Source organism: Lissotriton vulgaris, chromosome 12, assembly GCF_964263255.1.
Source record: "Lissotriton vulgaris chromosome 12, aLisVul1.2, whole genome shotgun sequence".
NCBI classification, from domain to species: domain Eukaryota; kingdom Metazoa; phylum Chordata; class Amphibia; order Caudata; family Salamandridae; genus Lissotriton; species Lissotriton vulgaris.
The window spans coordinates 108,592,594-108,604,815 of record NC_141700.1 but is presented as its reverse complement, the minus strand read 5'-3'; the positions used below and the strand labels follow the sequence as shown (position 1 = coordinate 108,604,815).

Below are 12,222 nucleotides of genomic sequence, written 5' to 3'. Positions count from 1 at the left end.
GGCCCCTCCCCAGCTCTGAGCACTTAATCACTCGAACGGATGGTGGCCGCTGAAGAAAGCAGCTTCATGAAAAGGAAAATAAAATCAGGCCATAATGCACTGAATTGAAAAAGATCAAACTACGCAACTACTTAAAAATGAGGACGATCAAATGTAGGGTGCTAGTAAAATCCGAATCACAGCCTTAAACGTGACTTTTAGTCTGCTCTCCCAATGAATTTCCACTGTTTAACTTCGTCATGGGGGGGGGGGGGTGTTTAATATCGCCACATCAAAGGCATCAATCACCCTCCGACAGGCTTCCCCAGCGCTGCTCCGCCCCCTGCTTCACGGCCAGGCCATCTGTTCCCAGCAGCAGCATTTCTCCTGCGCCAGGCCACATCAAAGGCTCTGTGCCACTTTCACCCACACAGCACCACTTTCAGACACGCAACGCCACTCACACCCACGCAAGCCCACTATCACCCGCGCAACACCACACTCACCGACGCAACGCCACTCACCCAAGCAACACCACTCACACACGCAACGCAACTCATCCACGCAACGCAATTCATCAACTCAACCCCACTCATCCACGCAACGCCACTCATCCACGCAACCCCACTCATCCACGCAACGCCACTCACACATGCAACGCCACTCATCCACGCAACCCCACTCATCCACGCAACCCCACTCATCCACGCGACCCCACTCATCCACGCGACCCCACTCATCCACGCGACCCCACTCATCCACGCGACCCCACTCATCCACGCGACCCCACTCATCCACGCAACGCCACTCACCCACGCAACGCCACTCACCCACGCAACGCCACTCACCCACGCAACGCCACTCACCCACGCAATGCCACTCATCCACGCAACGCCACTCACACATGCAACGCCACTCACACATGCAACGCCACTCACCCATGCAACGCCACTCACACATGCAACGCCACTCACACACGCAACGCTACTCATCCACGCAACGCCACTCACACATGCAACACCACTCACACACGCAACACCACTCACACATGCAACGCCACTCACCCACGCAACGCCACTCAGCCACGCAACGCCACTCACCCACGCAACACCACTCACACATGCAACACCACTCACACATGCAACGCCACTCACCCACGCAACGCCACTCACCCACGCAACGCCACTCACCCACGCAACGCCACTCACCCACGCAACGCCACTCACACACGCAACGCCACTCACACACGCAACGCCACTCACCCACGCAACGCCACTCACCCACGCAACGCCACTCACCCACGCAACGCCACTCACACATGCAACGCCACTCATCCACGCAACGCCACTCACCCATGCAACGCCACTCACCCATGCAACGCCACTCACACATGCAACGCCACTCACACATGCAACGCCACTCACACATGCAACGCCACTCACACACGCAACGCCACTCATCCACGCAACGCCACTCACACATGCAACGTCACTCACCCACGCAACACCACTCACACATGCAACGCCACTCACCCACGCAACGCCACTCACCCACGCAACGCCACTCACCCACGCAACACCACTCACCCACGCAACGCCACTCACACATGCAACGCCACTCACCCATGCAACGCCACTCACACATGCAACGCCACTCACACATGCAACGCCACTCACACATGCAACGCCACTCACACATGCAACGCCACTCACCCACGCAACGCCACTCATCCACGCAATGCCACTCACACATGCAACGCCACTCACCCACGCAACACCACTCACACATGCAACGCCACTCACCCATGCAACGCCACTCACTCACTCACGCAAAGCCACTCACACCCACGCAGTGCCACTTTCAGACACGCAACACCACTCACACCCACGCAAGCCCACTATCACCCACGCAACGCCACTCACACCCACGCAGTGCCACTCACACCCACACTGTGCAGTGCACAATAGGTCTCGCAGTAGGAAAGTTGGAGCTATTGCTTTTGTAAATGACAAAGCCCTTTATGTTTTTAAAATGAAAACAAAAATAAAAGGCATTGTTATTTGCAATTGTAATAGCTCAAACTTTCCTACTGCGAGACCTATTGGCAACGCCAGTGCTTGTTAGGCCCTATGACGTGTCTGCTTCCACTTAGCGATGTTTTTTCTATTCAACTGTCTCTATTTAACTATCTTGATAGAAAACGACCAGCACCGGTCAGTAAAATACCAGAATCAATTTAGCATTCTCTAGATTCCAGTCCATAGAAAGTGTCTTCCCCGAGCACCGGTGGACAATAATATTTTTTTTTTACAAATCTTGTATTTTCAGTAATATGACCACCGAAGGCCCTGATTTTATATTAAAACTATACCTTTTCCCGCTGAAAGGCAATATTTCTCTCCATGTGTTCCCATACCTGGCATATCACGCGGTTTGGTGCTTACTTTCCCTCCATGTTAAAGAACAGTAGAGGTGTCATCACCCAGGCTAATGTGTTGCATAGCTAAATATATATAACGTCCCACAGGCAAGACCGATTGCATTGCAAATGCTTGTTTTCTGTTGGGGATAATTTGGCTTCTTGTAGAAGGGGAAAAAGACCAGTTCCTATTTGCGTAGCGGAACCGCCACAGGGCTGCCACTAGAATGGTGCATGTGTATACCTTGGGGCGCATCTTCTGCATCAAAAGTTGTGTACACTGAAGTTACCAACAGTGTGTAATTGACGGGGTTCCATCAGTCTAGTTTGTGTGACGAGCGCTTCATCAGTGGTGCATGTGAGACGCAATCCCTTGGGTTGGTTTGTGAATGACAGGAGCCTAAGAGAAGGCATGTGTGTAAAAAAAGGGGCTGCCAGGGCATGTTTGTGATAAGGATGCTTCCAGCCTTGCATGCGTGAGCGGCCACAGATACCTTTCAGGTCCATGAGGATCAGGCGGGGGATGTAGGTCTCCTGTCCTGTGGCTGTCACTCCAACACGGAACATGACATCGTGGCAGATCTCGGGGTCTGGCTGCTTGACCTGAGACTCGTAGCAGAGGGCAGCATCCTGTAAAGAAGACACATGATTTAAACCAATTACGACCGTGTAGGATCTCCTAATGTGCACCCAAGGGGTATTTCCCACAAAAGTAATCTCAAACACTGATCAGAATCTGCACACACACTCAACCGCCCAAGGTACACCGTCCTGACCTCAAAAATACTAGGAAAAAAACTGGAACGTGGAGGGAGTATGCTAAATCAAATACAATAATATAACAATTTCCAAATTAGTTTTGATAGGTAAAAAGTTCATATAAATACTCCTCAAAACAAATAAAGATTGACGTTGTTTTTTCTTTATTCAGAAGCATATATTCATTTCAGTCAGCTTCCAGAAGACACTACTTTTTTCATGTAAAAACAAAATTAACAGATTAACAGCCAACGCGTTTCGTCCCCATCCGGGACATCATCAGGGCTGTAAACAAGGAAAATAAGAATAAATATAAATAAAAAAGGCGTCACCATAAATTCAAAACATAACAATCCATCCCAATTCCATGGTACAATTAAACATGTTCAACCATCAAATGCCACTAAGAAAGAAAAAAGGGTGTATGTTTCAAAATCAACGCGACAACATAAATCGATCCACCCCCTGTGTAAAACTGTCTGTAACTTCCTGCAACTAATATCTCACCTAAACAAATGTTCTTTATATCCAGGGGGTGGATCGATTTATGTTGTCGCGTTGTATTTGAAACATACACCCTTTTTTCTTTCTTAATGGCATTCGATGGTTGAACAAGAGATTATTGAAAGGGATATCGGAACAAACTTTGGGGAATTTGCAGGGATCAATAGTGGTAAGACTATAATGGGTTATAGCAGGTGGATAATTTGGAATGTTTTTTTTTTCAATCAAAAATAGAGAGAGGTTTTAAAATTGCTTCTAAACATTTCTTACAGTATCGAACTACCCTGGACATCAGTGAATGCGTGGAGCTCTCTATATTATTGTTGGAACACGAAGATTACATTTTTTCTTGATGATAGTGACGGCCTTATGCAGGAAGGTGAGCCCAAGTTTAGGTAGGTGATAATATATTAATACAGAGGAGTACAGCGGACCCTTTGGGTGGAGTTTGGAATGGACACAGGAGATAGATGCTATGTTGGGAAAATAAGAATAGTTCTCCATGTCGGACTTGAGGTTTAAAGTACCATAATAACTTACTGCTCATATTTGTGAACACTCTGATAGGGAGCAAATATCTTGATGAATAGAATGTTCAATAGGTAGGATGGTGTCTTTGCAGGGTTTGTATTATGCAATGGCATTGGATCATGTTTAATTGTACCATGGAATTGGGATGGATTTTTATGTTTTGAATTTATGGAGACGCCTTTTTTTATTCATATTCATTCTTATTTTCCTTGTTTACAGCCCCGATAATGTCCCAGATGGGGACGAAACGCGTTGGCTGTTAATCTGTTAATTTTGGTTTTACATGAAAAAAGTGATGCGTCTTCTGGAAGCTGACTGAAATGAATATATGCTTCAGAATAAAGAAAAAGCAACATCAATCTTCGCTTGTTTTGAGGAGTATTTATATGAACTGTTTACCTATCAAAACTAATTCGGAAATTATTATATTTAGCATACTCCCTCCACTTTCCAGTATTTTTCAGAGAAGACACATGCATCAACAACTGCTTCATGACGAGTGCATCAATCTCAACTGACACAGAGCTCCTGCTACTATAGTGACATAAGCTTTTTCCTCGAAGGCCAAACACCAGTGGCTAGCCCCTACATAACAGAGACAAAACCAGTCTCTATGCTGTACCATGTTACAACCTCTGCTCAACAATATGAATTGGCTTCGTAAAATTACCCAGCCAACTAAATACATATCTGCTATGCTCCTATGAGCCCTGGCTTCACATGATATACATCAGCTTCCCACATCCACAATCCCGCCCCAAGGAACAAGTGCTGCCAATTTCCTGCAACAAGGATTTCTCAAAGACCCTCAGTACCTTTCCTTGTTGCCATCTCACATCAATGTGTTTCCATGTTACGCACGCTAATGGCCTTGTTTGTTGTTGGCTTCCATCAGAGCACCAATACAAGCCACAGTTCCTTCAATGTATGGACGCAGGAAATGCCCTATAATTCATACTCCTCAAAATTGCAGTAGGTTTCCTCTGGGTCTCAAGCTACCCCACACCATTTCTCATTAAAGCTACAACGAATGCCGTACACATTACCCATATTCTGAGACACCTTCTGGCTTTCCCTTGGAGCTACAATAAATGTCTAAATGTCTTCCCCTTCATCTCTGCCTAGCCTACACTGACAGCAAAGCATTGTTATTAGCTGATTTAAACCAACTGGTGTGAAGGAAAAAGACAACCCACAGAATGCACAGCCATCATTCTCAGTCATCGAGTGAGACTCAACATTAGGAGGTCAGGTTATGGTCTCAAGGCTGCCTAAACGTCACACCTGGCGGCAAGGGCTAGACCCTGATCTCTAAATGCACCTCTGTTGAGAGCTCTCCATTGTATTAAGTGGTCCCTGGGAGCTACCAAAGCTTCAGGAAGCAACAACACCTCTGTAGGAGCCCTCCTACAGACTATTTCATTCGAAGGGAGTAGACTTTTCAGTCACACTGAAGTGCTACTTAGCAAAGTTTTGTCTGTCGTTTGTCTACCTTAGTGAGTGTAGGAAGCTGGCTCTTTATACTGTAGACAAAAAAGAGGTACACTATGTAAAGAGTCCAGGCAAACCCCAAAGGAATTACAGAGGCACAAATGGCAACCCCAGGTGCTCTCTTTTGTGGTAGTATAGGCAAACAGTTCGGTATATCAGAGGGTAGTGCTAAGCATTTATTACACACACAAAGGCAGTAAGTGAGGCCACACGCAATACAGAATTCTGACACCGATTTATAAAAATAACACAAACATATCAATTTATATAAAAAGATCATCAAAATCGGGTAAGTACTTTTTGAGGTATGAATTTTTACAGTTTTCAGAAATGAACACTGAGCATTTTCTGGATCGGTAATTTTATCCGATGGATGAAAAACATGTATTGTATTTGGGCACTTGTCAGCAACTTACTGGACTATTTTCTGAACTGAAGGCGAGTATGGGGCAAGGTTGAAGACCATACCAACAGGTCACCTTGGAAGGCTCTGGGGTGCCCGGGGGCAGAGATGTGTCACGGCGTCTTCACTTCAGTGGGAGAACAGCCCGGTTACAAAGAGGCTGCAAGCAGGGACTGGGGACCAGTCCGGGGCAACCCACAAGGGAGCTCGACCCTTGAGATCCTCAGGCAGATAGGGACACACACACTTGATCCACTTATCCTCGGGCTGTGGGGCTCGGGTACATTGGTGTCATCTGGGGTCAGATTCAGGTGCAGGAGTCTCCTGTGGTTGGAGGGGGCCTGCAGAAAGAGACTGCAGGCAGTGACTGGAAGTCCAGTCTGGGCAAACCCAAGCGTGGGCTTGGCTCTTGTGGGTCTGGGGACACCGTTAGCACTGTCACCTCCCTTGGACTCAGGAGTGCAGTGAATAGGTGCTTTGAGGCGTTGGTCACAGACACACTTCTTTGTTTTTGTTTTCCGCAGGAGGGGCAAAAAGGACAGCTGAGCCACGCTTGATGTGGTACTCACTGTCCCTTTAATCCCTCAACGTGCAGGCCGGTTTTCCTCTGTGTTGATGTCTGGAATGGACACAACGAGCCTTGGCTGCTGCAAGGGGTTTGGTTCCCAGGTATTGGTCCTATGCGGCTCCAGTTGGTCCTGGTGCCCTCCCACTCGGTGGGGAGACAGAAATGACCTTCAGGAGCACAGGTTCCTCTTCCTGGGGAGCTGCTGCGTCAGGCTGGGCGGGGAGTGGCAACTCGAGGGACTGCACCTTGTATCTTTGGTGACTGCGGCTACAGGGGAATACCTCCTCTACTCCAAGGGAGTTTCTTCAGGCAATTGGTGAAGCACTGACAGTCCTTCGGGTCTCTTGGAGACTGCACAGCGGCAGGACAAGTCTGCATTGTTCTGCGATTATTGGGGACAGCAGTCAGGCTGGCAGGGTTGGCGCCAAGTCAGTCATTGCTCCTTGGTTCTTGAGACAGAACTCTACCTTGTCCACTCCTTCTGTTGATCCGTCCAAATTTGAAGTCTTGGTATCAGGGGGTCCCCTTGATCATTGCTTTCTCACATGCTTGCTTTTCCACCGCCCACTGCACGTTGCCCTCTTGCAGGCGCGCAACGTCCATTGGGCTCACGGGGCTTCAGCCCCCCCCATCGTGTGCGTCAGCCCGGGCTGACACAGCTTTGCGGGCTGGGGACCATCTAATTGCAGCTGCACCCGAGTACTTAACAGGTCTTTAAAATACATTTACTTGTAAATTAGGCTTTTGTTGTGTTGTCACCCCTTCTTACAGTCACTCTGTCTATGGTTGGAAGAATTAGCCCCCCCCCCGAATTTTTGCTCTAGTTGCCCGCCTGCCCTCTTGCCTTGGCCATTGCCCTCCAACACCTGACCTCTCATGTTGCGTTCCCCCACCGGCACCCTCTTTTTGTGACTGCTGTGGATGGAATTAGAAACAAGAGACCAGGAATTATACCCATTGCTTTTTTCCCCAACCCCCTGAGCTGCTTCTGTTGCTCTCCCACCATGTTGCTTCTCCCAACCCATCTCTCCCGCAATGACTGATGCCCGTTGCTTCCCCCATCCGTGCGAGTCCCACCCATGCCCTGCATGTAGCTCAGCCACCCTACGATCTCTATTATGCTCTCCCAACCTGCACTTAAAACAAGACACTTTTGCACATTTTTTTTCTTTTCATTTACCACCAGTTCAACTCAGATTATCATAGGCTTTTTATCCCCCTTAATTAGGCATGCTGCACAGCATGGCTAAATAACCACTGACAAAGGCAGTAGGTGTCAAAGGAAAGACCTATTGGTCTTAAGCAAGTTTGTTTAGGACCTGCTTTAAACTCGACCTTTTGATTCTCTAAAGTGATATGCTTATGCCTATTTATTTGGGCTTTCAGCCATCTCAAACTAGTTGTCTATTGAGGCCTATTCACTTTTTTTATACCATCCACAAAAGCATACAGCATGGGGCAGTGGATCATCCCACTTCACTCACTGATTAACTTTACTGTGAGTGACCGCATTCAGACATTTCACAAGGGGCACATCCGCAGCCAAGGAGATTCTTTTACATGTCACAGCCCCATGACTAAACAAACATTTTGACAGCGCCAGACCTATTGACTTTGCCAGTGCTTGTTTCCTATTGGCCAGTCCCCGCCTCTTTTCAGAGTTTCTTCCTGAAAGATCTCTTATGCTATTGGCTACTCCGTCACCTCTGTCTTCTATTGGCTGAAGAACACATTGTCCGGATGTACCTCTCCTCCCACGAACCTCCTCACCTGCACATTCCACCAGTGAGTCCCCACGCAGTTAGCGTAATGTCCGAGTTGAAGGGTGAGCACCTCCCTGTGCGCGCGGGCCATGGCGGCGTCCGCGTCCCAACTTTCACCGCAGGACGCAGCGGCTGCAGCAGCAGCAGTACTAGGCCGTAGCGGGGGAAGGGACTGATTGAACGTCTGATTCGCCCACCAGCCTGTCACTGTTTCCATTCAAACCAATTATAGCGACGAAGTGTCTCATTTCTACTGTTATTGGCTGTCGATGTGGAGGAGAGGCGTTTCGTCCGGCCCTGAGCCTCTGGAGGCGGGATGTAGAGGAGGCGGGGTCTGAGAGACCAGAACATGCATGCTGATGCAGGAAAAGAAAAGCGGGTTTAATCTGGGAATGGGATTTATGATGGCCGTTTAGGTTATGAATTGGAGGTTTATGAGTCTCTATTAAGGACATTAAGTCCTGGATTATATATTAAATAAATATATGGTCATTGAATGGAGTTTATTTCCTTTGACCTGGATATATGATTATATTTTTCGTTTTTTTTAACTATACCAATATAAAGTGCATTTCAGACGGACTAGATCCTAGATTTAGGGGTTTTGGGGTTCACATTTAATCATTTTAATGAACAGTGAATTAGTGACGCAGTGTAGGAAGCTGGCTCTTAATATTATATATCCAAATGAGATTTATCGTGTAAAGAGACCACGGGTTCCCTTATGAGTGGACGGGAGTGGGGGGGGCTTGCAGGGCCGGACTGGGATCACAAACCAGCCCTGGGAATTACGTCCAACCTGCCGGGTGGAGGGGTCTTATGGGAACATTGTTCCTGCGCTTTTGTTACAAGGGGCCGTTTTTACAGCACTTCTGCAAAACCGGCCCCCAGTAACAAAATCGCCCCCCACGGTCCAAAACCGGCCCTCACCCCACATCTGAAAATACACACAATGGTCAACAAATGAGACTCAGAAAGAAGATCCACACTAATTTATAAAACAACCAAGTATATTTATATATGTTTAGGCATCAGAAGAAAATCCTTCAGGTAAGTACGTTTTTTAGGTCTCAAAATCCTCGTCAAACCAAGGGCTTCTTGGTGCGGTTTTCTTTAAGTTCACGTGAATCACGTGACCAAACAAGCACGCACATCAGCCTCCCTCCTAATTGCATTTTTTTCACGGCCGCACAGCACATCAAAGGGCTTCGCCCAGCGTGCGCTCTGCGGCTTCTCCTCCCCTAATTAATCATGGCTGGCCGGCCGTACTTTGTTTCCCGGCCGCTCTTGTTTCAGTATGCTACGCCCCAGCACACGCACGTCCTCGCCATCAATCATCAGCACCCTTACAGCCCGCGATCGATGCACTTTCACTTTCACGTGCCTCTCTCCTCGCCTACACGCTCGCTCTCTTTTTGACTCTGCATTACGGTTTCATGCTCTTTGGAAACCTGCACCACCCTCCTAACTTGCTTTATCTTTCATTCACTTTAGTAGTATTACCTTCTTTAATGTTAGACTTGACTTCTCATTTACGAGCAGGCATGTTTGAGGCATTATGCGGCTCATCCCCTTCGCCGCTTAGAAATGGGCTCCGCTGGAAGCTGTGGACAGAAACTTGCTCTTCGGAAATTAGGTAATTTTCAGTAGATCCCTTCGCATCTTGAGCGGTTATGAAGTCGAGTCATGTTCAATGGCTGCTTGCAGGTCGTGTTTTAACTGTATTAGAACTTTCCCTTAATGTTACCTCCATTTATTCGGCAAGGTGAGTGCAAAGTTGACAAGCTGTTTGAATCCCATCAAGGCTAACTCCACACTTAACCCGTCAGTCGATCAACCTAGCGCCTTACCTGTGGTATTAGTTCCACCTGTTTGCAGCTCTTTAACGGCAAAACTGATCTGAAACGCTTGTGTTTATTTGTTTGCACTGCACACAAATAGCCTATTGTTGGAGACACTTTTAAATGCTCGTGACCTTTATGCAGGCCCTTGTAATCTGCCCAGCAAAGCCCCGCCCTAGTTTAGGACTGCTGCTCCATGAATTAAAAGCGAGGCCCGCGCCATTACAAATTAAACTCATCGCGGATGGCAGGCCTTTAATGATGCTAGCAATGGAACTAATATTCAAACGCTAATCAGAGAATCCAAGCAGTAACAAAGCAAAGTTAATAACCTTAAAAATGAGTCACTGCAGCTTACAGTCTGTTTAAAGCAAGTCCGTGGTTTTCCAGATGAGATCTGGAGATAGTTCAGCGGTTGGAATCACAGACAAAATGTGTTTACTGAAAAGCTAGTAAACACAGATCAGAAATCAAATTTAAACCAGAAGAATATTTGGTTAAAAAAAAACTAACTGGATCTATTGACGGATCCGGAATTTTAATACTTACCTGTGAATGACCGGGCTTTGAATGTCAGAAGAGTCCTTTCAACTCACTAGAAAGTTCTTTTAAAAGCCAGATGTCTTTTTTTTCGTCACAACTATATTTACTATACTAAGAAGGCACAAGGGGAATTCTGAGTTTAGGGTAACGGTCTCTGACGCTTTTAAATAATTAGGTTTGAAAATTAAAATATTCGAAGCCTCTCACTTTAACAAAATGTTGCCTAAAGGGCTCTTAAGATGAGCAAAAAGAATGAGGTTACAAATGTGTAGAAATGTCTGGGTGATATGTATAAGAATGACAGCAGTCTTTGAAGTGCAGACTACACGCTTATTAACGCATTTAAGGGTGGTGTCTGTCAATCAATGAACAATGGAAAGCCTACTTCTTTCTTTGCTCAAACAACGTCGAACCTTCTTAACTCTGTGTCTAAATACAGGGAGATTTAAGAACCGAGAAGGACTTTTTCAGGGAACATGAAATGTCTTCAATAACACATCACACTAATTTAACACTGGAGTAAAAAATGGAACTGGCTATTGGCAGGTAAGTTAAAACATCCAAAAGTGTGAAAAAAGTAATTTCTTCTGCTTTTAAGCTCAAAGCGGTTATTCGTTGCTTAGTCACCAAATGTGCTTTATTTTGGAAAAGACGAAGGTCCTCTCCCGCAAGCCACAGAGGGCAATCTAAAATGTGTAGGTGCAGCAGAATATAAAGCGGACATAAAATGTGTTTCCTTAGAGTTGTCCCTGATATAAGCAATTAAAAGGCGTTTGACATTGATTCAGCTTGCTATAATTTTACAATTATTTCAGTAATGTAATGTTTCATCTAGCTTTAACCTATAAAAACCTCCAAGGTACCCTTGACAAATTGTGCTGATAGTCCTCAGAGAAGAAAAGAGACCGCAGTTCAAAACCCAACAAGCAGAAGAGAGACAGCATAGAGGCTGCCACTGCAGCCATGCACAACCATAGGATGGTGCTTGCATTGCTGCAGCTCATTTGTTGCATTCCTCCAAAGGCATGTTATTTACAAAAGTTTAAGCTATTGCCATTATAAATTACAATAACTGTTATTTAAGTATTAATTATTTAAAAAAAATAAAAGCCCACAGATCACACAGCCGCACCTACACTCACACTCACACACACACACCCTCAGCCTCATAACACCTCACACACACACACCGTCACCATAACACCCTCTACATCATACAAAGGCACACGCACACACCTTCATCCTCACAACACCACACACCATCGGAATACACACACCCTCCCCCTCACACCACCTCACATACACTCACCCTCACACACAATTACACTCAAACACCCTTACACACCCTCAATAACATTCTCAAAAATCACACACACTAACACACTCACACACCCTATCAGCATCACACATCATATCATATC

General features: G+C 46.4%; 1 protein-coding gene across 3 annotated transcripts in view; it reads right to left on the bottom strand.

Moving 5' to 3' along the window:
• MSTO1 (misato mitochondrial distribution and morphology regulator 1) overlaps nucleotides 1-8,622 on the bottom strand; it is a 255,728-nt gene extending 247,106 nt beyond the window's left edge. The window contains exons 1-2 of one of the 3 annotated variants that reach the window (XM_086947417.1): nucleotides 8,425-8,622; nucleotides 2,893-3,028 (exon numbers count right to left, since the gene is read on the bottom strand). In XM_086947417.1, the coding sequence (XP_086803543.1) occupies nucleotides 2,893-3,028; nucleotides 8,425-8,508 (220 nt within the window). In that variant the 5' untranslated portion in view covers nucleotides 8,509-8,622. The remainder of the gene's footprint in view (nucleotides 1-2,892; nucleotides 3,029-8,424) is intronic. The other 2 variants (XM_086947416.1, XM_086947418.1) reach the window with 2 other exon arrangements.
• Nucleotides 8,623-12,222: the final 3,600 nt, after the last annotated feature.